Genomic DNA, 26,062 nt, shown 5'->3' with positions numbered 1-26,062 from the left:
ATAAAATATATTACAGTTAGCGAGTCTACAAGAACACATTGATGGTGAGGTACAGCTTAATTAAGGTCTCCCTTCCTCTTACCTCAACAGGTGATCTAGGAAGGGGGTGGTTCTGTAAGCTCTAGCAGCCAGTGGCCTGGGGCCACACTTTGGAAGGCAGCCAAGACAAAGGTACTATGTCCAGGAAAGAAATTTCAGAGAGGACTTAAGTCCTAGAACTAAGAAAATAAGGGTTTGTTTGTTTGTTTTCTCCTTAGAAAAATACACTGTTTCTATTCATTAGCTTCCACTTCCTCCCAAGTTCCCTGGCTTTATGAAATTTATGTTTAGGATTTGAAGTATTCCCAGATTAATTGTTAAGCATAATGACCTTTTGCTTACAGACCTCCTTTTCCTCTTGGGTTTCCTGAAATGTAAAACCTGCACAGCTTTTTTTTTTTTTTTTAAAGATTTTATTTTGACACAGAGAGAGAGTGCGCACAAACAGGAGAGTGGCAGAGAAAGTGGGAGAAGCAGTCTCCCTGCTGAGCAGGGAACCCAACATGCCGACTCGATCCCAGGACCCTGAGATCATGACCTGAGCCGAAGGCAGCGGCTTAACCCACTGAGCCACCCAGGCTGCCAAACCTGTATATCTTTTAAGAAATGCAACATACTTAAGTACAACTAATTAGCAAAAATCCACCAAAGAAAACTGTTCACCTATTGTATTTAGAAAAGATAAGATTTCCCTTCTAAGGTAGATCTGATGTTAGGTTTCTCTATGGTATTCTTTCTGAAGTTGCTGTAAGATAGAAAAACCTCAATCACCACGAGAGTACTTTTGAACTTTCTAATCCCGAGACATTGTTAACAAGTCTATAAGGCATGGACTCTAGAACTGCTTTATTTTGTCATTAAGTGGAACCATGGAAATTAAACGGTGCCCCCCCACTCCACTGGGCCATTAGGTTAGGTTTAAAAAATTAAACGTAAATTAAAGATACTGTATTTCTGTGGTTGAAAAATCAAAAGGCACGGAGCAATAGCATAATATACAATGGGAATTACAGCCCTTGGGGCCATTAACTGGGCAGTGCTCTAAATGTCACCTTCCCACCCGTTTCCTAGCTGTATCGGTATGTTAATAAGAATTTTTTTTTTTTTTTTTTTGAGAGAGAGAGGGAAAGGAAGAGAGAGTGTGTGGTGGTGGTGGGGGAGAGAGAGTATGGGGGAGAGAGTGTGTGGTGGTGGGGGGGAGAGAGAGTGTGTGGTGGGGGGGAGAGAGAGTGTGTGGTGGGGGAGAGAGAGTGTGTGGTGGGGGGGGAGAGCAAGTGTGTGGTGGGGGGGAGAGAGAGTGTGTGGTAGTGGGGGGAGAGAGAGTGTGTGGTGGGGGGAGAGAGAGTGTGTGGTGGTGGGGGGGAGAGAGAGTGTGTGGTGGGGGGGAGAGAGAGTGTGTGGTAGTGGGGGGAGAGAGAGTGTGTGGTGGGGGGGGAGAGAGAGTGTGTGGTGGGGGGGGGAGAGAGAGTGTGTGGTGGTGGCGGGAGAGCGAATGTGTGGTTGGGGGGGGAGAGAGAATCGTAAGTAGGCTCCACACCCAGTGCAGAGCCTGACACCAGGCTCAATCTCACGCCCCTGAGATCATGACTGGAGCTGATGAGATCAAGTTGGATGCTTAACAGACTGAGCCACCCACGCACCCCAATAAGGAGAATCTTGAAATGTAGAGATGAGTAGGAGGAAAATGGGACTAGGACGAAAGAGAATGGCAAGAAAGAGGACAGGGAAAGGGAGAGTAGGATGGAAGGAAGAGGATGTGTTAGTCCTTTTGGGCCACTACTAACCACAGTAGCCTGGGTGGCTTCAAGGAAATGGAAATCTACTTCTCACAGTTTGGGAAGCTGAAAGCCCCGGATCAGCCTGCCTGCAGGATTGGGTTCTGTGTCTGGGGGAGGGTGAGCTTCCTGATTCACAGATGGCTGTCTTCCTGGTGCCCTCACCTGGCGTGGTGGAAGGAAGAGGGACCTCAGACAGGACTCTTTCCTAAGGGCACTGGTGCCATTCATAAGGGCTCCCTGCTCAGAACCCAGTTGCCTGCCAAAGGCCCACCTCCTGATCCCATCACCTGGGGGTGAGTTTTAACCTAAGATTTCGGGGGAGGTGGTGGCGGCGGTGGCGGGCACACACATTGAATCCGCGGCAGCTTGGAAAAATCGAGACTGTGCACAAAGGATCAAGACCTTTCCCAGCCCTCTCTTGCAAAGGTCCTTTCAGTGTATTTGTATAAGGATAGAAGAGGAAGGGACATCTGGCTGGCTCAGTCACTAGAGCATGCAACTCTTGATCTCAGGATTGTGGGTGCGAGCGCCTTATTGGGTGCAGAGATTACCTAAAAAATAAAATTTGGGGGCCTGGATGGCCCAGTTGGTTATGCATCCGATTCTTGGTTTCAGCTCAGGTCGTGATCTCCTGGGTCATGAGATCGAGCCTCTTGTGAGGAGCGGAGTTTGCTTGAGATTCTCTCTCTCCCTCTTGCCCCTCCCCCAGCTTGCTCTCTGTCTCTCTCTCTCTCTCTAAAAGAAATAAAATCTTTTAAACATAAAATAAAATCTTTTGGGGCGCCTGGGTGGCTCAGTAGGTTAAAGCCTCTGCCTTCGGCTCAGGTCATGATCTCGGGGTCCTGGGATCGAGCCTCGCATTGGGCTCTCTGCTCAGCAGGGAGCCTGCTTCTTCCCTCTCTCTCTGCCTGCCTCTCTGCCTACTTGTGATATCTCTCTCTATCAAATAAATGAAATATTAAAAAAAAATCTTTAAAAGAAAAGGATAGAAGAGGAAGAAATGGGAAGAGTAAAGGAAAAAAAAAAGACCTTTATCTGGGGAAGAGTATTAGTGAGCCCATGGGAATTCTTTTTTTTTTAATTTTTAATTAATTAATTTATTTGACAGACAAATCACAAGGAGGCAGATAGGCAGGCAAAGAGAGAGAGGGGGAATCACGCTCCCTGCTGAGCAGAGAGCCTGATGCGGGGCTCGATCTCAGGACCCTGAGATCATGACCCGAGCTGAAGGCAGAGGCATTAACCCACTGAGCCACCCAGGTGCCCCAAGCCCATGGGAATTCTTAACCACATGAATGTGTTACTTGAATGAACTTATCTGTATTGCTTTTCCCTCCCCTATCCGTTTTATTTAGCCTCAGCCAGGCATATTTTCTTATTTTGGGGTTTAGGTTTTAGGGGAAATTTCCGAATGAATAGGCATAAATATTCGTGGAAGAGAGGCAAGCTGGGGTGCAGCCTCTCCTGCCTTCATACCAGAAAGAAACTAACACTTCTCTGGGGCAAACTGGCCTGGTGAAACCCAGAGTCCACCTGTCTCTCTGCAGTGACCTGTTCAGACTGCAAGGAGCTCCGCTGTGTGGTGTTGCGTCCCACAGAACATGTCCCGTTGGCTACACCGAGCACTATTTACACTGTGTCCCACTCTTCAGCAGGCAGCAGTGTTCCCTCTCTTCCCAACAGCCTTGGCCATTCCCTTCCTTTTCTTTTTTCCAAGCTCTATATAAGGACTGCCTCTTTAATGTCCTTGGGAGATACTCTTCCAATGATCCTAGCACTGAGGGGGAGCAAACTAGCAACGGGTAGCAATTCGTGTTTTCACATTTGACCTTTAGAGCCCTAATCTCCTGGTCTAATGAATTGCCCCAACTCAGGGCAAGAGAGTGAGCATCAGTAATCATATTGTTTACTTACTTATCCCTCTCTTCCCTTGTTCTCAACCCTGAGGGTCCTCAAGCAGTCTTCTTGTTCCCTTCATTCCCCCTGCCCAAGGCTTGAAAACACTATTAAAAGCTACCTGTAGTCAAATTTTTCTCTAGTTAACCTGTTTGGGATTTTATCAAAATGAGGCTTTCTTCCCATCTTTATTTTCAGTTGGAAAAGCAGGAATTTTCCCAGGCTGCAATGCAGGATACCTCCCTGAGTAGCTGTGTAATCTGGACATATAAATCCTTTGGGCTTCAGGTCACCGTGTGTAAAACGGGGTTGATGAACTAAGGGACTTTTGAGGTTTCTCCCAGCTCTTACAGCCCCAGATCCGAACGTCGTGGGCCACTGCGTTGAATAGTGGGGGTACTGTGATACCAGATGAGTGTTTCTCTTATTTTCTTTGAGTGGCAAAAGTTATTCAATTGCACAAAGAGTCAGAAGAGGTGAGGCAGTTGATCCAGGGAGAGAGGGTACCCAGGGTAAGGTGTGACATGTCAGCCACGCTAGCCCCACTGATGACAGATATTCTTTTTTTTTTTTAAAGATTTTATTTATTTATTGGACAGAGAGAGATCACAAGTAGGCAGAGAGGCAGGCAGAGAGAGTGAGAGGGAAGCAGGCTCCCTGCCAAGCAGAGAGCCCAATGCGGGACTCGATCCCAGGACCCTGAGATCATGACCTGAGCCGAAGGCAGCGGCTTAAACCACTGAGCCACCCATGCACCCCTGATGACAGATATTCTTGAGTATTTCTCTGGGGCAGCGGACACCAAATAGGCATTCAGTCTTAAATGCCAGAACTCCTTTAGTGTGTTCATTTATTTAAAAGGGGAATCAGGAGGCACCTGGGTGGCTCCGTGGGTTAAAGCCTCTGAGTTCGGCTCAGGTCATGATCTCAGGGTCCTGGGATCGAGCCCCGCATCGGGCTCTTTGCTCATCAGGGACCCTGCTTCCCTTCCTCTCTCTCTGCCTTCCTCTGCCTACTTGGGATCTCTGTCTGTCAAATAAATAAATAAAATCTTTAAAAAAAAAAAAGAGTGGAATCAGAGTTGAGCTCTCTCCCTGGTTTATTTGATATTCTGATAATGGGCATCTGTTGATTTTTAGACTTAATTGTACTGGGCGAGGTCCCCCCCCCCTTTTTTTTTTTACCTTATGAAAACATTAAATGATCATTGTAAAGAACCTTCAGCCTGTACAAAAAGAAAGAAATGGAAAGAGAAAGTCTCCTCCCTCGGAAGCCCTTCCTCCCCAGCCTGTAGTCAGAGATAAGCAGGGTTATCTTCTCTCCTGTTTATTCTTTTGGATATTTTCCATGGATTTATGTAAATACAGATAAATGTATTATCACTTCTGTTTTATTTTACTGAATTTTGGTGGATATTTTTGTGGCATGTATTAATCCTAGTGTAGAAATATGCGTGTTAACATTGATGAGAGAACCAGTGAAGAAATTATAGGATTAGGGAAGGAGATGGGTAACAAACAGAAAACAGTTGCTTATCAAATTGTCAAGTAATAGCGATGATTCTTTTTTTTTTAAGAAAGGTTTTTTTTTGTTTTTTTGGTTTTTTTTTTTTTTGAGTTTTTTGAGAGAGAGGGAAAGCACAAGCAGGGAGAAGGTCAGAGGAGAGGGAGAGAGAGAATCCCAAGCAGACTCCCCATGGAGCCCCACACAGAGCTGGGTCTCAGGACCCTGACATCACAACCTGAGCTGAAATAAAGAACGGATGGTTAACCGACTGAGCCACCCAGACGCCCTGATAGCAATGATTCCTAAATGATAGAGCTTCCAGGAAGAATTGACCATGAAGATTGGTTTGAGGAGGCATTTCTAGAGGAGTGAGCTGGGATCATGGTAGTAGAGGACCACCTACAATTCCTCCATTTCTCTCCATGCTTACTACTGAGAGGCAGAGTCTCTTTCTCCGTCCCCCTGCCCCCACCCCCAACCGAGAATCTTGACAGCCTCTGTTACTTGCTTCGGTCAATAGAACAAAGCAAAAATGAAGCTGTTCCAGTTCTGTGCCTACACAGAACTACACATTGCTCTCTTGGACAATAATCACCACGTAAAGAACACTGCCAGCCGTGTTGAAGAGGAAGGCTTCATGGAGGCAGCATGCCTCTGGAGAATGAGACCCTATGGAGGGAGAAAGGCCCAGCCTCTTGCTGTTCCAGCCCACTGTAGCTGAACCACTAGCCCTGTGCTCAAGGTCATCTCAGGTCCTCCAGCCCAATCAAGCCACCCCAGCTAGCAGTACAGGAAGGAAAGACAAGGTGTCACCATTGTGCTCTGTCTATCGTGCAGCATGGTGAGCAAGAAAATGGTCAATGCTTTTCAAGCTGCTACATTTTGGGGTAGTGTGTTATGCATAATAAATAATGGAAATCGATGTCTGAAAGTTGGGTGTTGACTTAACAAAAATCTAAGACCCGTGGCATCAGCTTTGGGACCAGGCATTGGGTAGAGGTTGGAGAGATGATGAAAGAACCGTAACTCTCTCTCTCTCTCTTTTTTTTTTTAAGATTTTATTTATTTATTTGACAGACAGAGATTACAAGTAGGCAGAGAGGCAGGCAGAGAGAGAGAGGAGGAAGCAGGCTGTCCGCAGAGCAGAGAGCCTGATGCGGGGCTCGATTCCAGGACACTGGGATCATGACCTGAGCCGAAGGCAGAGGCTTTAACCCACTGAGCCACCCAGGCGCCCCTCTCTCTCTTTTTTTTAAAAAAATTCAGTAATTTAAAAAAATTTTCTATTTTGAAAAAATTTTCAAAATAGTTGCAAAAATGGCATAGAGTTCATGCATGTTCTTCACCCAGCTGCCCTCATGGTGATGAATTGCATAGTCAGGGAATAATGATTCAAACCAGGAAATTGACATAAACCACAGACCTTGTAGGAACTTTGCCAGTTTTTCTGGTGATGTTCTTTTTCCATTTCAGAATCCAATCCAGGGGGGCTCCTGGGTGGCTCAGTGGGTTAAAACCTCTGCCTTTGGCTCAGGTCATGATCCCAGTGTTCTGGGATGGAGCCCCGCATTGGGCTGTCTGCTCAGCGGTGAGCCTGCTTCCCTCTCTCTCTGCCTGCCTCTCTGCCTACTTGTGATCTCTGTCAAATAAATAAATAAAGTCTTAAAAAAAAAAAGAATCCAATCCAGGATCCTGCGTTTGCATTTAGTTGATATATCTCCTTAGTCTGGGAAGGAGACTCTTAGGGGAGTCTCTGAGGGTCATGAGGAAATTGTACTGCAGGTTGGAGTGGTGGTCCTGTGTAGGGCAAAATGTTGGGCAGCCCTTGTGTGCAGTGAAACGCAGAAAAGACGGAAAATGTACTTAATGAACTTGTAGATCTGGCAGACGGGAGTTTCAAGCTACACATTCAGAGTATCAGTTGGCTTCTCTTAGTGATATGTGATAGTGTTACAAGAGAGAAATGTGTTAAAAAAGGAACTCTTCAGTTTTCAAGCAGAATGTAGAGGAAATAGACAGGGCCTCGGAGATTCTGTGATGTCAGGGAATAGTCTCAAAGGAAGAAATGGCCTCTAGGGCCTGCCTTTCAAATGGGGCCTCGAGGTAAAAATCCAATCAACACATGTTGAAGCCTTTACAGGTGTTAAGATGTTGTCTCATAGACCATCTCACCTAGTCCAAAGGGCTTCTAAGAAGAACCTTCAGTGAGTCAAACGGCAGCTACTTTGGTAGGGCCCAAAGTTGACAGAAGTTTGTTTTTGGAAGAATTACAGATGTTGCTTTGTGGGCAAAGTTGTTGTAGGCAAGAAGTAAACTCCATTAAGAATCATAGGAGACCCACAGAACGTTGAAGACAGTGATATTGATGAAGCCAGTTCTAGCCTGAACTAAAGAGGAAAGAGTTCAAAATGGAAACAAAGCCACGGGGCCCCCAACTTTCTGTGGGTAGGACCTAGGCCAAGAGAGCTGTTGGACCGTAAAGGGCAGGCAGTGGCCTATGGAAAAGGGAGCTTCAAAGGTTGTAGCCTGCACCCCGGAGCTGAGAGCCAGGAATAGTGGCTTGGGAAGCGCCTCCCAGGAGAAGAGCCGGACCCTAATGGTGGTCTGGGTCCAGAGTGAGCGTGACAGTGCTCAGCCGGCTTTCTGAACTGCCTTCTGTTCACCCTGCTTTGAACACAAGCACCCGTCTCATTATCTTATCCCTGCCTCAGCATCGTACGTTGTGTCTGTAACTTGTCTTTTCAGCTCACAGCAGCTAAATGTATCTAAAATGCCTCAGTCACACTTGGGCCTGGTGTCTATCATTAGGTCTGGGCCCTTTGAGCCAGTGTTGCACAGAATGACAATCTGGGGGGTGGGAGGGAGTGTATTTTGCTAATCTGGTGATGTGTGTGTCTGTGTGTGTGTGAAAGAGAGAAAGAGAGAGAGAATTATTGTGGCCCAAGGGTGGGTTACGATAGAGTGGTTCCCAATATGACTGCCAACATTTCCTCCCATTCCAGGCACTCCTTCCATAAAGGAGTATGGTCTCTTTTCTGCCCACTTGGGTCTGGGCTGGCCGGCCCTGTGACCGGCTTTGGCCAGGAGAATACAGTGAAAGTGATGTTCTGGGACTTCCAAGCCCTGGCTTTCACTGGCCTTGTAGCTTCTGTTTTCTCTTTCTTGGGATTCAGGCTGTAAAGAGTAGAAAGGAGCTTGGGCTGGCCCATTGAATCGTGAGCAATGACATGAAGAGAGGGAGCTGCCAGCCATTTCAGTGCCCCAGTGGAAGCGTCAGATGCCAGGGAAGCCATCTAGGCCATCCCAGCCCCAGCATAACTCACAGCTAGAGACGACCACAAGTCTGACCCCAGCTGCCACCCTGGGAAGGCAGAAGAACTGCCCAGCTGTGCCCTTTCCAAATTGCAGAATCGTGAGCAAAGAAGTGGTGGTGGTCCTCTTAAGGCACCGAGCTTATGGTGGTTTTTTATGCAGCAATAGATCATTGCTAATTGAAACCCTTACCAAATGTCAAGGTTCTTTCAACTGCTTTAACTTCACTCCGTGGGCTGTGAAGAGGTTGTAACAGATAAAGAAGCCAAGTTTCAAGGAGATTCCGTTCCATAAAGGCTGGACCCTCTATGCCAGTCACTGCTCTGTCCACAGAGCTTTACACAGAATGAGCACATAACAGATGCCCAAATATTTGTTGACAGGACAATTAAATGAATGGAGATAAAAGATGCCATACCATGAAAAAGACAAAAAAAGATATTTTAAAAAGAGTTTGTCTCATTCTTTTTTTTTTTTTCTTTCAAAAAGGTGCTCTTCGTCTTCAGAACTTGATGCCTTGGATGCCAGAAGGATGTCCTGAAGGGAAAGATTTGTAGGAGTGAGGCACGGGCAACCTTGACTCCTTCTCTATGTCCCTCCTACACCTAGATGAAAGAGGGCGACTCTGGGATGCACCTGGCAAATGCCCCAACACCTGCTGGTAGATACAAATTATTATCTTTTTCTATTCTTGGAAGAGCTAAAAGCAGAATATATGTTCCATAGGACTATAATTAGAGTTAGTACCAAAAGGACCAGAGTAGAGTATAAAATAGCCAGTGTTACGTTGGAGAGTAAAACGGTCAAAGCTGATTTGTCATGTTAGGTCTTTTCTTTCCCATCACTCTCTGGTCCAGGTCACAATTTCTGAACACAGCTTGGACCCCGTGCATGCCTGTTCTGCTCTGTGGTTCTCCCAGGAATACCCGGCCCCACTCTCATTTCTCTGAGAGTGATCATTTCATACAGCACACCTCTCTACTGGGACATGAAAGGAGACCCAAGTGCTGTGTGCAGTAGCTCCGAGAGAGCTTAGACACAAGAAGGGAAAGTTCTTTTTTAGGGTATGGTTACTTGCAGTGCCTTCTGGAGAAGTGCCTTCTGGAGCTATGTCTTGGGCAAAAACATCTTTATTTAAAAGAACAGCAATATTTGCAATTAGGATAAGTGAAATAAGGGGAAAAGCCTTGGACCCTTGGAATAATAGGGTGGTTTAAAATTCAGACCTATAATTATTATATTTTTCTATTCTGTATGATTTAGAAAACAGTGGTTAAACAGATAAAAATAGAAAAGATTGCTTAAAAATTAAAGCCATTGATTTAGATCTCTATTTGAAAGGTCAGTGTGTGGGAGCTGAGAAAGGCATTATAGTGATCAGCATTCAACAAAAGACATTTTAGCAGCAGAACCTACAAAGAGCACATCAACTATTTATATCACCCACATCAAGTTGCTGGTCATTTCATTTATCAAAAAAAAAATAAGAAAGTTATTTTCTTTGGACATTCTTTGGGTGTAGTAACAATACAGTTTTGGAATCAGCTGTTAGAAACTATAATTAAAGCTGGTTTATCATGTTTACCAATTATTCGCATCGTCAGTCTCCCTGAAGCTTTATATAATTCTCCCTTTGTTACAAGCTTCTGTTTCTCCCTAGGGCAGTCTGGATCTAGACAGGTAAAGAACTAGAGTGCCTAGAAACCAACGTCTGGTAATATCTGTACAGCCAAGCAGATACCTGCAGGTGAAGTTGGAAAACAATATACAGATTTGAAACTTCCTGTGCATTTGATAGAGTTAGCTCTTTGGAGATTTCAGCTCTACCACTCGGGTAAGGCGAGCCCCTGGGTTCAAGGAAGAAGTGAAGGAAAACAAAAATGGAAAATTTAAGTTTCCTTCAGGAACCTATTTAACACTGGGGAGGGAAGGAGGTGTTTATTCAATAATTACTAATAACGACCTGATAATACTGTCTGTCTGGCCAGACATCTGTCCGCATCCATGATCCTTTTCATTTACTTCTCGAGAGAAGCAGAGGGAACTCAAGTTCAGAGAAGCAGCAAAACTCCGGTGGTCCCATTTTGTTCCCTCCGACAAAGAGACTCCTGCTGTGGGCCAGTCTCCCATTCCAGCACTTCAAGCTGGCGCACGCCTTCTCTCAGCAAGAGCTCTGTGCCATGGGAGTGGAAAAGCATCCTGTCTCCTCGTGCACCCATTTCCTTTCCAGGAAGTGGATTTCGGGATAGGGTAGGCTCCAGGGGCAGGAGGCAGAGCAGGGCAGCACTAACACCGGGGACTCTGGAGACAAGATCAGCGACTTGAGAAACTGAGGTGGGACATTTTACCCCTCCCCAGTCTACCTCCCTTCAACTTCCTCTTCATTTCCTGTTCCCCACCAAGTGGTATTTGGTACCTAATGGAGCACAACTCAGTTTCTTAACACATAGTCTAGTAGAACACCTACAAATCAGGGACTCCTTATCATTGGTTATTTGTAAAATAAGGAAATCTCTGGCTTACCCTAGGCTGTGTGGATTGGGTTTTCATTTTTGGAAACCAAATGGAGCCCTCCCCCCCCCCCCCCCCCCCCCCCCCCCCCCGCCCCATTTCCTTTTCCACTTGTGGCCTTCACCTCCCACAGGCTGACTAGGATCATGCACAAAACAGCCTCCAGTGAGTATCAACGTGGAAGATTCAGCAGGTTGCTAACTCCTGCAGGGCTATCTTAAAAAGATGTAGTCTATAAATGCAAAGTGTTATGGAGCCTGGGAGATCTCTAAGAACACTGTAAATATCCCCGGTTTAATTAGTACTTGTGGAATTAGGTAATGGCCTGTGGCTGCTAAGCAAGCCCTCTTGGGGTTTCTAGTCTTCAAGGGGCTGCCTGCAACCATGATGTGCTCGTGCACAGTCTTCTTTTGCAGATACCGAATAAACCCTTTTAGACCTTCCTAGGTACCTACTTACAATTACTGCAATACACATGCTAACTGATCCCATTCTCCCAGGTCTTAAAAAATTAAAACAAAACAAAACAAAAAAAAACAAGCAAGTCAGCCAGCCAGTGCCTCAGCCCAAGTCTCAACTCAGATACTTTGGACTCCAATTGTCTCCTTGAGTTCTACTTCCCAGGGGAAAGAAAAGGAAGAAATTCCTAGATTGATGTTGATTGATACTCATTCTCTTGGAGCAGAAAGTGGACAACTTTCTTTGCCGCAGCTGATCAATGTCATGGTAATTGCGCTCCAGCTCTCCAAATTTCTGAACCGGCTCTCTCACCGGGATAGGTCAACCAACCAGGGCTGTTAGCCGACTTGACAGGTTTGTTCTGGGCTGATGGCCATTGACTAGGTTCTCCGACCAGATAAGTCACTTGGCTGAGTCTACAGTAGGTGGGGCGCGCTCACCAGCTTAAGGGTAGTGACTAGAAGTTTGTCGCAACGCTGGTGAATTCAAGCAGCGGGCTGCTGCAGGAGATACCCTTTTGCCCGCGGTGCACAGCAGCAGGAAGGTGCGTCCCTGCTAGCTCAGGGCACCAGGGAGGGAAATGCCAGACCCCCGAGGCTCTGCCCCTTCTCCCACGGTGAGGAACGCGCACTGTTGGCCGCGTCAGAGCTCCAAGTCTCAGGTCTTGGCCCTTTAGCTGGCTCGGTAGGTAGCTCGCGAATGAGTAGGACCAGCTTGAGCTCTCCCTCCGTGGTCCGCGAGAAGCCGCGGCCAGCGGTGCGGGGAGGCGGGGGCACGTGCTTGAATGTGGGTGCTTGTGTAATGAGCTCCCCAGGCGCCAGCACCGACAGCGCTCGGACCGCAGGCCGTCGGAGCCTGCGTTTCCGCCACGACCCGGAGGCTCGGGGTGCCGCTGCCGACACACGGCAGCGGCACCCCGGGCAAAGGACGAGAAACACTTGCCTCCCCAGCCATCATAGGGGAGTGGGAATTTGGAAAGTTCCCCAACTAGGAACACACGTGACCTCCTCCTGAAAGTAGTTCCGACTGTGACCCGCGTATCCCTCCACCTCCTTTTGAACCCTCGTCTCCCCGGCCACGCCCACTCGCAGGGGCTGCCGCTTCCTACCGTCCGGTATTTCACACTCGGGCCGGGGCAGCGCTGGCCGCCGGCGTGCGCAGCCCGGCTCGGGGAGCGCGGAAGCCGGCCCGCGGCGATCCACCGGCCGGGTTTTCACAGTGGCCCGAAGGGGGGCGGGGCGAGGCAGCTCTTGAGTCCCGAGCCTCAGTCCGCCGCGGAGAACCGAGTTGGAGCTCCGAAAGGAGTGATGCTAAGCTCTCCAGCGTGCAGAGCGGGGGCCTGCGGTGTGGGTCCCGTCCTCCGGGATCCGCTTTTGGGCCAACGCGGGCAGTGGTCCTTGGGGGCCTAGACTTTTGGGGACGGTGTGCTCACACGCAGCGCGCTCGGTTGCGAACTCTCGTTTTCACGGCGAAGGAGCCGAGCTGCTGGGGAAGCGGGAGGTGGGGCGGGGAGAGCGAGCCGGATGAGGCGATACACACGGAGACACAATAGGGGGTTGTTCTTTGTGCAAAGACTGACACCTTGAGGACAGGGGCGGGGGGGTGAGCAGAGAGGTAGGCTCCCTCTGCAAAGGCTGCTGTCGGCGAGTCCCTGCTAACGACAGTGATCCGACAGCGGTGCAAAAGGAGAACGAGGCTGGAGGCCGGGCTGGAGAAAGCTGGGGGCGGAGGCGCGGGGGAGGGGTGCCCTCGCGGCGGGGACCGTTCCCACGTTTCCCTGTACCCCGACCCGCGCGAGTCACCTGGGCCTCCCTACCTGTGCACACAGGTAACCACAGACTCGAGTCAGTAGCACCAATCAGTGCACACCTCAGCTCTCCCCTTCGGCCCTCCCCGTCCCTGACCGCGTTTCTGGGCACAGGCCGAGGCTTGGCTCGTTCCTCACTCCATCGCTCCCCCGCCCCAATCCCCCGCCCCGCGCTGCTGCAGAAGCCGCGGCAAGTGCAGCTCCTAGCAGCCGCCTCGCACAAGCCCGAGCGAGCCCCGGGCGCTCGCACTGGGCATGCTCAGTGGCGGCCGCAAGCCCGGGGCTCGGCGCTCGCCCCCGGAGCTGCCGCCCCTGCCCCTCCGCGTCCCTCCCTCCCCCGGCGCGGTCTCGCCCGCCTCCCACCTCCCCTCTGGCTGCCAGGCGCCGGACTCCCGGCGCAGCGGCGGCGGCGGAGGGGGCGGGCGGGCCGGCGGGCGGTGATGTGGCGGGACTCTTTGTGCACTGCGGCAGGATACGTGCCGGGGCGCCGAGCCGCGGCTGCGCTCGGCTCTCTCCTCTCGGAAGCTGCAGCCATGATGGAAGTTTGAGAGTTGAGCCGCTGTGAGGCGAGGCCGGGCTCAGGCGAGGGAGATGAGAGACGGCGGCGGCCGCGGCCCAGAGCCCCTCTCAGCGCCCGTGAGCAGCCGCGGGGGCAGCGCCCTCGGGGAGCCGGCCGGCCGGCGGCGGCGGCAGCGGCGGCGTCTCTCGCCTCGTCCTCGTCCTCTCTTCTAACCGTGCAGCCTCTCGCTCGGCTTCTCGTGCAAGGGACGGTGGAAGCCGCGGGCCCGGGCGGGAGCCGGCTGAGGCGCGGCAGCGGCGGCGGCGGCACCTCCCGCTCCTGGAGCGGGGGGGAGAAGCGGCGGCGGCGGCCGCGGCGGCTGCAGCTCCGGGGAGGGGGCCGGAGTCGCCTGTCACCATTTCCAGGGCTGGGGCCGCCGGAGAGTTGGTCTCTCCCCTCTTACTGCCTCCAACACGGCGGCGGCGGCGGCGGCACGTCCAGGGACCCGGGCCGGCTGTAAACCTCCCCTCCGCCGCCGCCGCACACCCCCCGGCCCGGGCTCCGGAGGCCGCCGGCGAAGGCAGCGGCCGTCCCGAGGATTCGCCGTCTCCTTCCCGTCCCGCGGCCGCCGCGGCCAGGCCTCTGGCTGCTGAGGAGAAGCAGGCCCCGTCGCTGCAACCATCCAGCAGCAGCCGCCGCAGCAGCCATTACCCGGCTGCGGTCCAGAGCCAGGCGGCGGCAGAGCGAGGGGCATCCGCTACCGCCAAGTCCAGAGCCATTTCCATCCTGCAGAAGAAGCCCCGCCACCAGCAGCTTCTGCCATCTCTCTCCTCCTTTTTCTTCAGCCACAGGCTCCCAGACATGACAGCCATCATCAAAGAGATCGTTAGCAGAAACAAAAGGAGATATCAAGAGGATGGATTCGACTTAGACTTGACCTGTATCCATTTCTGCCGCTGCCCCTCTCTGCCTTTCTGTCACTCTCGCTTAGAACGTGGGAGCAGACGGAGGCGAAAAATTTCCATGGTTTGGGTGACCGTAGCAGCTAACCCTGCTTGAATTTCTAGATCGTGTCTCTTTGGTGTCTCTCTTGAATGCATCCAGCCTAGGGTGTGTTCGGCTACATGGAACTCTGGCCCGCTTGCGAGTGTCAAGGCACCGATTGCTTTCTCGGGTCTGTCTGCGGGGTCTCTTCCGAAGGGCTATTGTCCGTTAACACAGAACACGGTACACTGTTGGTGGATTAGTGAGCTCGGTAATCCGGTCTGCTAAATGAACAGAAAAGTAGACGCTTTGAGGTTGAGCATATTTCGATTAAATCTTGGCTTTAGGCCCTAGATCAAGGGTATAGATTAGATTAAAATGAAAATTAGTGTTGCACGTATGCATATTGCATCAGAATCTTGCACTGATTGTTTTTAGTTTCCTGGGTTGCATTGATAGACTTTTTTTTTTTTTTTTAATGTGAGTTGTGAGCTGATTTGCATAACTTTGGAAGCAGAATCGTTTTCGGCATATATGGGTGTTCATTGGAGGGCAGAAGTAGGTTTGTGTATTTAAGCTAAGTTTAATTACAACTTTGAACTGCATTTAGAAGTTTTGTAGTTTGAAATCAATAGTGACATAGGGAATATGCCTCATAAGGCGCCCTTACTGGATCTTTGTTAAATTTGCTTTTTTTTCCCCCTCCTGATGGGGTGATAGAGGATAGGGCATGAAATTTGCAGCTCAGTAGCATTTTATATTCAGTGGTCCAGTCACACGTAATAGAATGGAGATTGAAGGTTTTTTGATCCCAGATGATAATGTTGTGTAGGTTCCAAGGGTATTGTGTGCAGCAAATTGTGATTGCAGAGATTAAATGTCAGTTCTTCCTTGAAATTTAAGTGTTACTGTGATGCCAGAATGGCTGCTCACCTAATTCAAGTTGCAGGTCTTCTGACACCGTTGGGGGTCCATTAATCGTACTCTGACTTACGTGTAATGTCAAGTGTAATTTAACCGGCAAGAGGGATGACTCCGATGTTAGACTGTAGGTATGTTAGCTGTTTTTCACCCATTGCCTTAAATTTACTGACTCAGGTTGTTGAATAAGACAGAAACCTAAGAATTTTAAGAAGCATTATCGTTTCGGTTGTCTACAAGTTAGGCCTTTGTACCTCAAAAGATAGTGGTTATAGGAAGGCATTGATCTTTGCAGTTTCAGGTATAATGTACTGGTTTTGATCAAGGAGAGGGATAGAGCCCTCCTGGTTTGCAGAATGGAAAGTATCACAGACATTCAGAGTTCCAGGTAGGCCTGTGTTGTTTAAGGCATGAAAAAACAGAATTAAGTTGTTGGTTTGAGGTGTCTGAAGCATCTTATTGAGGCTGCTATTAAGACCAAAATTTGGGTGATGTGAATTATCACAGTGGACAGTATTTAGTTAAAATTATGTAATTGCATCGGTGTTAATATTCTTAATAGAAATTATGTCTTAGCAAATATCAGTAGACATTCTGCCTAAAGGTTGAGTGGCGCTAAAGTGTCCATATGTCCTGCTAAAAACTGTGGGGGAAGATTTGTTTTTTGAAGAAACTGTTCTCTATCTGAAGAGGTTTTATTCCTTTGGATTATATAGCTGCACGTAGATGTGCACAACTAATTTTGCCCAAGTGTTTGTTTTGAGATAACAGGTAAAAGTTACTGAAGAAGGAGCTTTATAACACACAAAACGTAAGTTTTCTGTTAAGTTAAAAAATTAATGTTTGAGAAGAATATTTAGAAGTTCTGGAGTCTGCATTAATTGCAGAACTAGTCAGGCTGAACTTGACCCACTTGCGTAGAAGGTAATTAATTATGGAAAAACTTCTGACTTGTAATTTATTTCAAAAGCAGTCTACTGCTGGTGTGAACTGACAGCCATCTGGATGCATAGGAACAAATTAACTGTTTCTTTAACTTTTTCAGAAAAGTCCCCATGCAAAAAAATGCCTCTAATGCTGTTTGGTAGATCGCTTTTATTATTCAGAGTATGTTTATAGTATTTTTACTTTACTCATTTGCTTTAAAATTTAGCAGGGTTTAAAGCTTAAAATTATTCTACCAGGTTATTTACACGTGAGTAGTGAGTTGATTGGCCAGGTCTCCGTTGATTTCCGAAGTGTGCCTTTACACATGAAATTTATGTGAGTTAAAACTTTCTCGAGCACTGTGCTTTTAGTTATATATGGAAAACAATGTCAAATATTGCATCAAATGACTAATAACACTTAATTTCTAGAGTTGTGGTTTTATTTAGCCAAATATTGATATGAAAAAAAAATCACTTAGGTAAAAGTCGGTGAAGGGCTCTTTTTTGATAGTTGCACTTCCAATAATTTTGATACACCAAAGCACTTTGGTTTGCTTGGTTTCACTTTAGTGTTCTGTGTTTATTGTGGGGTGGGGGGGAATTAAAATGGCCATTGACTGTCTCTGGCAGGTTGTAGTATCTGTTTCGGCTGCTAGCCTGTGAGAAGTTAAATTTCTTTATGAAAGTAGTGATTGGAGTGTTTGTATCTGATAAGAGAGATTAAGAATGTAGTGATTTCTCAGAGGAAAATTAAGGACAATTTTTTTGTCCAAATAATTTTTGCAAATTATTTGCAAATTTTGCAATATTATTTGCAAAATTGAGTTACTCTAAAAATAATTTGTTGGTACCTTATTGTTAGTCTGGAAAGTAGCATTGACCTTGAGACTGTAAAAAAGTTTAGTGTCTTTAGATTTCATGGAAATTTTAGGCTTTAGTTGTATGTATTTTTATTTTTTGGTAAGTTTGTGTCTTTTCAAATGTTAATCATAGGGAGTTTTTTTTAACTTGTAGAGGGTACAGGGACTGTTGAAGTTAACTATTGTTTTTTAAAATTAGTGATTATTGAAATGACCATACTGTGAGGTGTGGTTTTTTTTTTTTTTTTTAAAGATTCTATTAACAATTTTTATTTTACCCTGTTTCATATCTGCTAAGTTGCATTTCTTTTCTGAACAACATAACTGGGCATCCTACTTGCTGTGTAACAGTTTACGAACTTCAGTTTCATGAAGATTATTCAAGAATAAAGTGCCTCTCAAAGAATAATTTACAGTCTCTGACTTAATGTAAGGAAAAAGGGATTTTATTGCTGTGCATTGTGAAGGTTTGCAGAGTAGTGCAGTCATCTGTGGATTCACATCATGTATCGTGCACTAAAGGGAATAGGACGTGAATAAACGTCTGAAATATGGTGACTTATAACCACCTCAGTTTAAAATTTATTTTTAGAAACTGTAGAAAAAGACAGATGCATTGCTGTTCCTTCCTTTTGGAATTTTAACAACGTGACCAAGGCAGCAATCAATATTTTAGTTTTTGTGTGGAACAGTACATCTGTTTTTTTTAATAAACACTTAAATAAAATACACAAACTTCTTAATTCTTATTTTCACATGTTCTCATTTTGAGATTTGCTCCATTTGCTGTTTGTTCGTTTGGTGATACCTTAATACTTCTTAATATTTTTTAGGCCACTTTAGTAATTATACTTCAGTGACTTTTAATGGAGGAATAGTTACTATGGGAAAATGAATGCACAAAGTTTCAACATTAATTCACTCTCAGTAAACATTTTTTTAAAAGGATTTTATTTATTTGAGGGAGAATGAGAGAGAGAGAGAGAGAGAGAGCGCGAGCAAGAGAGGGGGGAGGGTCAGAGAGAGAAGCAAACTCTCCACCAAGCAGGGAGCTTGATGGGAGACTGGATCCCAGGACTCCGGGATCATGACCTGAGCTGAAGGCAGTCGCTTAACCCCCTGAGCCACCCCCGCGCCCCATCATTTTATTTTTAAATTTTGACCTCAGCCTTTTTAGTAAGACAAATGTGTAGGAAATGTTTTTATATTAAAACAATATATGTGAGATGGTGTTTGTAAAGAGAAATTTAGAAGTGTGCATGCACTTGGTAGTTTTTCACTTACTTCAAGTGTTTGGCCTTGGTTGTAGTCCAAGGGTTTAGCTTCCAGAAGCTATGTTATTAATGATTGTATAAAATACTTGTTTAATATCATTTTTTTTCTGTAGAGACCATGAGTTCTGAAGTTTTATTTCTATTTTGTGGAGCCCTCCCTCTTCCTCACCTTTTCTTCTCTTCCTCCCTCGTTTTTTGTTAGATAAATTTTGATTTTAAGTGAAGTCAGTTTGGAGAATTCTTTTGACACCTGAATTCATTAAGAAAATGAGAATTTATTCTTAGAATTTGTTCTAAGGATAGTGACTTAAGACATTTGTATCAACTTCTGAGGTAGGGGTCAGTAATGATTTCTGTAAATAATTCAGTTCTGTTTTACAGTTGCTTTCTGTCTGGTAGCTTTGAAATTAATGCATTTGCTATCAGAGCTGTCAATAATGTTGAGGTTAGACTGCATGACCTTAAGTTGGTAAGGATTTGCTGAGCGAACTGATATCCTTAATTGTTTTCTAAAGGCCACTTACTGTCACATGCATTCTTTGCTAGGTGGTCAGAAGTGTTCTGGTCTGTCCATAATGGTTTTTTTTTTTTTTTTAATAAATGATTGTCTTTCTAAGCATTGGATACATGCACCTACTGATGTAAAATGCTTTCATTTGTCGGGAAAGGTGAAGTTAGTGTATTGGATTTGATTTTTCATCTATCCTCCAGTTTTTTGAATGTTTTCATTGGTTATGGAAAAGGTATTAGCAATTTGGTTCTTTCAAGGTAATTTGCACTGGATTAAAGGCTCTTGCAAAAATATTAATATAGGAAAAACATTAGGCATCAATTTCAGAGAAGTTTTAGTTCAGTTCAGTGTAGTTAAGACATATTCTTGTTCATTTGCAGCAGTTTGCATTAAGAGGCAGGTGGACATCTTCAGGATGTTAGGTATACACTTGGTTGTACTGAAAATATTGAGAGATGGATACTGTGGCTGCACCTGACAGCAAATAATAGTCTACCCTGTACCTAGTGTGGACAAGAAGACCGTTGACATATTTTAGGTATTTATGCACTTAGTCATCCGTAGTCATCACTTTATATATGGACAGTGAATCTGTGTGGATATTCTGTGTATATGTGTAAATAAGTACAAAGTTTGCAAACTCTCTTGTAATATTTAAAAAATGAGGTTACCTCGGTGGCTTTTACTTTATCATTTTCATATAAGGTTAAGTTTATTTTAAATGACCTTAAAATATTGAGTATTAATTTTATCTACACTATTGTGTGTATGTTGTTTCATTGTAGATGGTTAGGGTGGCAGTATAGGCTCTAGACCCAGACTTGCCTGTGTTGGAATCTGGGCTCTCCCACTTTGAGAAGGTTACTTAATCTTTCTCAAATTGTTTCTTTTGTAAAATTTATCTTAAAGAATAAATGAGATAAATATGGGTAATTCTCTTAGCATACTACCTGCCACATGGTAACCGCTGCTCTTAAAAATTGTAATTTCAGATTACCCATTATGTGAAATAATTTGTATTTTCATTTATGGGAGGAGCAGTGATTGTAACTGAATTTCATCAGTTTTGGATATCTTAGAATTTTAATTGGTTCAGACTGTGAGTATTTTTTGAAATAGGGGTATTCCTTTAGGAGCTCTGAGTATAAGATGTCTGTGATTTCATTGTTTCATCACAAATGGAATATTAAAGTCTGTTCACTCACACTGTTGACCAAAGAAAAGTTAAACAGGCTAATCAAAAAGTGTTTGCTTTAATATATTAAGGTTAGGTTGAAAACTTCATATTATTATTGCATAATGAAGTAGACATTTTAAAATGAAAATTTGTTAAAATAAATTTTTCTTTAGTGTTAGAGATAGGTCAACTTAAATATATGTTATTCACAAAGACTAATCTTCTCAAAGAAAACTTTTAATGTATGATACAAAACTTACATCACTGTTTATCCATAAAGATACATACTTTTTAAGTTCGTTTTTGGGAGAGGTATGCAACTTTGAATGCCAAGTTACACTTATTACAATACAACTTACACTTAACATAATCTGATAATGCCTCCATATAATGTAGGAATTTTTTTTTTTAAGACTTTATTGATTTATTTGACACAGAGAGCACAAGCAGGAGGAGCAGCAGGCAGAGGGAGAAGGAGAACCAGGCTCCCTACTGAGCAGGGAGCCCGATGTGGGACTCAATCCCAGGACCTGGGATCATGACCCAAGCTGAAGGCAGCCAGCCACTTAACCTACTGAGCCATCCAGGCGCCCCAGGAATTTTAATTTAGTGTTAAAAACATTTATATTACTGCATCCTATTTTCACATTTGATCGTGAATTTCAATATAATATTAGGCTTTGGAAATGGGAAGGAAACGAAAGGATTTTTTTTTTTTTCTTATTAATTCTTGCCAGGTATGGGGAAGGATGGAATATGCTTGAGACCTACCTGGTAAAGGCCATTTTGTGTGCATAGGGATGATTCTTTTTTTTTTTCTTTTGCCTTTGCTGGTCTCCCAGCTGTCTCCCAGTACTATTACTAGTGAAGCACTTGATTTCCAGTGAGTTGTTTTGCTTGCTTATTTGTTTCACATTGCAGAATGAATGATGCTCTGTCTCATTATATATGTGACCGTCTCATGATATGATTTTGAAGTATTTTGTTACATGTTGCATAAACTAGCCGTATTTTTGGTCTAAGTCTCTGTTATAGAATTCAACATTTTGACATCTTCTAGGACAATTGAGTTGTCTAAAACTCTTTCCTGACACATGCCATCTTTGTGCTACCAAACTGAGTGGATTTAATATATATATATTTTTTTTTTTGAGTGGATTTAATATTATTTAGACTTCAGAATAGTTTTGAATTTTATTTCCTTTGATTTTTGTGGATTTTCAGGCTAAAATACCAGGCTTTTTTCTTTACTAGTAATTGCAAGGATTGCATTCTGCCAGTTTTGTATGTTTAATATTTTTGACCTTTAAGAAGAGAGTATAGTGTTGTTTAATGTGTTATGAAATGCATTGTGATTTAAACCATATATTCTTTCAATCAGGTGTATTCTTGAAGTGATTTGTAAGTAGAGCATACATGTTCAAAGTTGCAAACATCTCTGCTTTAAAATGTATGCAGTTTTTTCCATTTAAAATATCTTTATTCTCATGAATTAGTGAGACTTCTTTTTGAGTATTCTAGTCATTCTGAACTGATTAGAGATTAAATAAATAGAATTGAAAACTTGTTTCTGCTTTGAAAATGAGGTTGGGGGGATATTAACTAAGCTTGATTTTTAGGTGTTTACTTTTAAAATGTATACTTATGAATTACTTTATTCTGAGTCTGTTAGAGACCACATGGAATGCTTGGGCTTTTCCTATTTTGTTTTGTTTTTATAATGTGAAGACTGTTTTGCCAGCTTTGTAAAATTTATTTAACATTCCTAACTTAATCATTCAAGAAATATGAAATAAGAGAAAAATGAAGACTTGAGTCAGAAGATTTTTTTTTCTGCTTAATTAATGTAGTAGTGTTAGCTGGCATATATCTTAACAGTGTCTTATATTTATTTAGTGTTTTTTTTTTTAATTAACAAAGCCCTTTCTTAATCTTTAGCTCATTTGGTTTTGCATAGAAGAAAAAAGCCTAAAAGAGCAAGCATATCTGTTCATCCTTATTTATTTTTTTTCCTTTTGTAATGTAGGAATCATAGCTCCGGTAAGAATCAGTAACTTGTTAAGGGCTAGTAGAAATAAAGTCCAAAGAAGGGTGTAGGGTTTTTAGGTAATTGGTGCAGTATTTTCCCCATTATATTAGTGGTTCTCAAACTTTAGAGGGCTTCAGAATAACCTGGAAGACTTGTTAAACCATCAGTTTCTTGTCCCACCCTGAGAATTTGTGATTCATGAGGTCTGGGTTGGGCCTGATAATTTGCATTTGTAACAAGTTTCCAAGTGATGCTGATGCTGGTGGTCTGGGGTTCAAACTTTGTGAACCACTGTATTATGTTCTCTTTAATTAAACAAATCCTTAATGTGTTATTTCCTTTAGGTTAGTAGAATTTATATATACATTATCTAATTTGATCTGTAAACCCTAAATAGCTCAACGTGGTGAATTTTATTTTGATTATGTAGATTAGGCAGTAAGTTTAGAAAAGCAGCCCGCTGGGATAGATAGATCATGGACTTGGGAGTCAGCTGGTTAAAGTGTAGCTTAACTCCTTGCTCAGCCACATATCAGTTGTGTAGTAAAAGATACACTGCTTAACATTAGTGAACCCTACTTTTGACATCTCGAACGTGGCAAAAATCCTGATAGGGTAGTTTTTAGGTTTGTTAGAAGTATAGGTGAGGAGTTCAACGAATATTGGTTGCGAACTGGGAGTGACCACCTCCCACCTTGTCTGGGCACTCGGTGGTGTCTGGAGATATTTTGGGTGGTCACAGCTGGGCAGTCAATGTGGGAGGGGTGCTCTTGTAGAGCCCAGGGAGGCTGCTGTGTGTCCTACGTGTACAGAACAGTCCCTCCCACAGCAGAATTGTCTGGCCCAAAATGCCAATAATGTGAGGTTGAGAAACTCAATTTTATTACTCTTTTTAAAGATTTTATTTATTGGGGCACCTGGGTGGCTCGGTGGGTTAGGCCGCTGCCTTCGGCTCGGGTCATGGTCTCAGGGTCCTGGGATCGAGTCCCGCATGGGGCTCTCTGCTCAGCGGGGAGCCTGCTTCCCTCTCTCTCTCTCTCTGCCTGCCTCTCTGCCTACTTGTGATCTCTCTGTCGGGTGAATAAATAAAATCTTTAAAAAAAAAAAAAGATTTTATTTATTTGTCAGAGACAGAGTGAGCACAGGCAGGGGAGAGGGTCAGGCAGAAGGAGAAGCAGACTCCCCACTGAGCAAGGAACCCAATGTGGGACTCGATTCCAGGACCTTGGGGTCATGACCTGAGCTGAAGGCAGATCCTTAACGACTGATTCATCCAGGCGTCCCGAGAAACTCTAAAGGTATAAAGTGTCTGGTACTTAGTAATAAGAGAAGTATAATATTTGATAAAAGTCAGTACCTTTGGCCTTAGGCTGTGGTATTTAAGAAGGTCAGTTGCTAATATGTGATGGAGTGAGGCTTTTAACATCTTGGTTTTCTACCTGCTACTAGGCCAATATTCTTTATAATAGGAACTTTGTCCACAAAAGATATCACTGGTAACCAAAAAGCCTTATTTCAAGAAGGCTCATGTGTTATTTGGCTGGTTGTGAAAATGTTGCATTGAACTTTTAGAAAAGACTGAAGATGTTTTCAGTAAGCGTGTAAGTGTAATGCACCTTCAGAGGTATTCAGAAGGACATTATGTAGAATTGCTCTAACAGGGTGGATGTGCTTAAAGTGTGTTAAAGTGCTTAACTGTGTTAAAAAACACTTTTTTAGAATTTTTATTTTGGCAGTAGTTTTTAAAGTAATCTTTAGCTTGTTTCCTTTAATTATGTGGTTGTTGAGTTGTTGAGATATACTTTGCCCCCCCAGTGTACTTGTTTTTTGTTGTTTAATGCATTTTTTAGTCTTAAACTTTATTCTAAAGCTGCTTTGTTATATACTCAGATCTGGTGGAGTTAAATGTGTTGATGTAAAATGGCAAATTTCTGACAAGTTATAAAAAACTTCTATCTTTCCAGATAAAGAAAGTAGGGCTGACTCTCAGGTTCTCTGATGCATGTGTTTTGTTACATTTTCTAGATCCTAACTTTGCTAGGTCAGCCTGTTGAATTGAAGTGCTTTATTTATCTAATTAAAAAACTTGCATTAATGTGAAGTTTTTAGAAAAAATTAGGATGGAGCTTTAGATTAATTCAGAGATGAGAAAATGTCAGGGGAGTAGCTTAGTGGATTCTGAATTTTGTTTTGTTTTTAGGGCAGAAAAACGTAATTACGAAAGTGTTCTAGGAATAGATTGTTTGCTGTGATTTTTTTTTTCCCCTGTTTGCTTGATTTTACAATTTACTTTGCCTCTTGCTTGGCTCAAGCAGAATAAAATGTCAGGCCTTTCTTAAAAATTCTTATGAAATTTAAGTTTTGACTGAATGTTGTGATTTCTTTTTGAGATTATAGGAGACATCCAGAGATAGTGATAAATATTTTTAAAACCAGGACTGCTAATTATATGATAGCTTCAAATTTGTTAAGAAAACAGATGGTATTTATTGCTGTAATTTAATTGACTAAAGCTTATGGTATTTATTTCAGTATATGAATAATAAATTTCATTTGCTATACTTAAGAAAATTTCTTTCGAAAAATTCATTTTATATAAATACAACTAAAGAAAATTTTTAAAAAGTGCCTATTGTCCTACTTCTCAGAAATGTCATGCTTTCTTTCAGATTCTAGTTTTGTTCGTATGCATCTAGTTTAAATATATATACTTATATATATAAATATAAGTATAATTCATCATAGTGAATTTAAAAGGTGTCTGTGCATTTTTAAACAATTTCCAGAGCCCTTCATAAGTGCCTTAGTTATTTTAAGTGGTGAAGCTATCAGAAATAGTTTTTTAAAGGATTTTATTTATTTATTTGAGAGAGTGAGTGAGAAAGAGCACAAGCGTCGAAGGGGCAAAGGGAGAGGGAGAAGCAGACTCCCTGTTGAGCAGGAGCCCCATGTTAGACTTGATCCCAGCACCCTGGCACTCATGACCTGAGCTGAAGGCAGATGCTTAACTGACTGAGCTGCCCAGGCACCCCAGAAATACTTGTTTCTCTGTAGTTAGTTACACATTAAACTTGTTTCCAATATTTGGCTCTTATTTTTTTCTGTTAGAGTGGATTTAAGATGACCTATTAGGAAAGATTTTCATGGTTTAGATTCACAAAATCATAATCTGCTGCACACAAAAACTGAAGTGTTGGACTCTTGAAACTTTTTCCCCTTAGTTATTTCTAGGAAAGCTATTTCATACTTAAAATTTAAGCATATTTTACTTCTTTGAGTAAGACAAAATAAAATTTAAATAGTTTGGATCTGTCAAATTTCATTTTCCTGTTGTGGGAATATTAAATTGTATTGCAATTAAAGTGGATATAGAAGTGATTTGAATAAACCTTCACATTGTTTTATACCAAAGTGGATATAACCAATCACTTTCCTGTCTGTAATCAAGACATGACTTATCATGATGATACTGTTCCCTGGAGCATATTTTGAATGATACAGTTTGTATTTGCATAGTTGCCTCGGTAATTGGTGATATTTACTGATGAAGGTTTGCTCTGCATTTCACTT

The 26,062-nt window shown here is 43.8% G+C and overlaps 2 protein-coding genes and 1 long non-coding RNA gene across 3 annotated transcripts in view; 2 read left to right on the top strand and 1 right to left on the bottom strand.

The window, feature by feature from the left end:
- The window catches only part of LOC123954856, a 35,586-nt gene extending 25,438 nt beyond the window's left edge, over positions 1–10,148 (top strand). The window contains exons 6-7 of the long non-coding RNA XR_006821180.1: positions 9,021–9,192; positions 9,389–10,148. This is a non-coding gene — a long non-coding RNA (uncharacterized LOC123954856). The remainder of the gene's footprint in view (positions 1–9,020; positions 9,193–9,388) is intronic.
- A 43-nt stretch (positions 10,149–10,191) lies between these two features.
- KLLN (killin, p53 regulated DNA replication inhibitor) lies at positions 10,192–12,714 on the bottom strand (the record flags this gene model as incomplete). Its single annotated transcript, XM_046027780.1, has 1 exon — positions 10,192–12,714. A coding segment is annotated over one exon (756 nt), but the record flags the coding sequence as incomplete, so codon positions are not given.
- Positions 12,715–13,962: 1,248 nt separating this feature from the next.
- The window catches only part of PTEN (phosphatase and tensin homolog), an 89,798-nt gene continuing 77,698 nt past the window's right edge, over positions 13,963–26,062 (top strand). The window contains exon 1 of the mRNA XM_046026155.1: positions 13,963–14,747. Within this exon, the coding sequence (XP_045882111.1) occupies positions 14,669–14,747 (79 nt within the window). The 5' untranslated portion in view covers positions 13,963–14,668. The remainder of the gene's footprint in view (positions 14,748–26,062) is intronic.

This window comes from Meles meles, chromosome 13 (assembly GCF_922984935.1).
Source record: "Meles meles chromosome 13, mMelMel3.1 paternal haplotype, whole genome shotgun sequence".
Classification (NCBI taxonomy): Eukaryota; Metazoa; Chordata; class Mammalia; order Carnivora; family Mustelidae; genus Meles; species Meles meles.
This window is presented reverse-complemented; position numbering and strand designations above follow the sequence as displayed.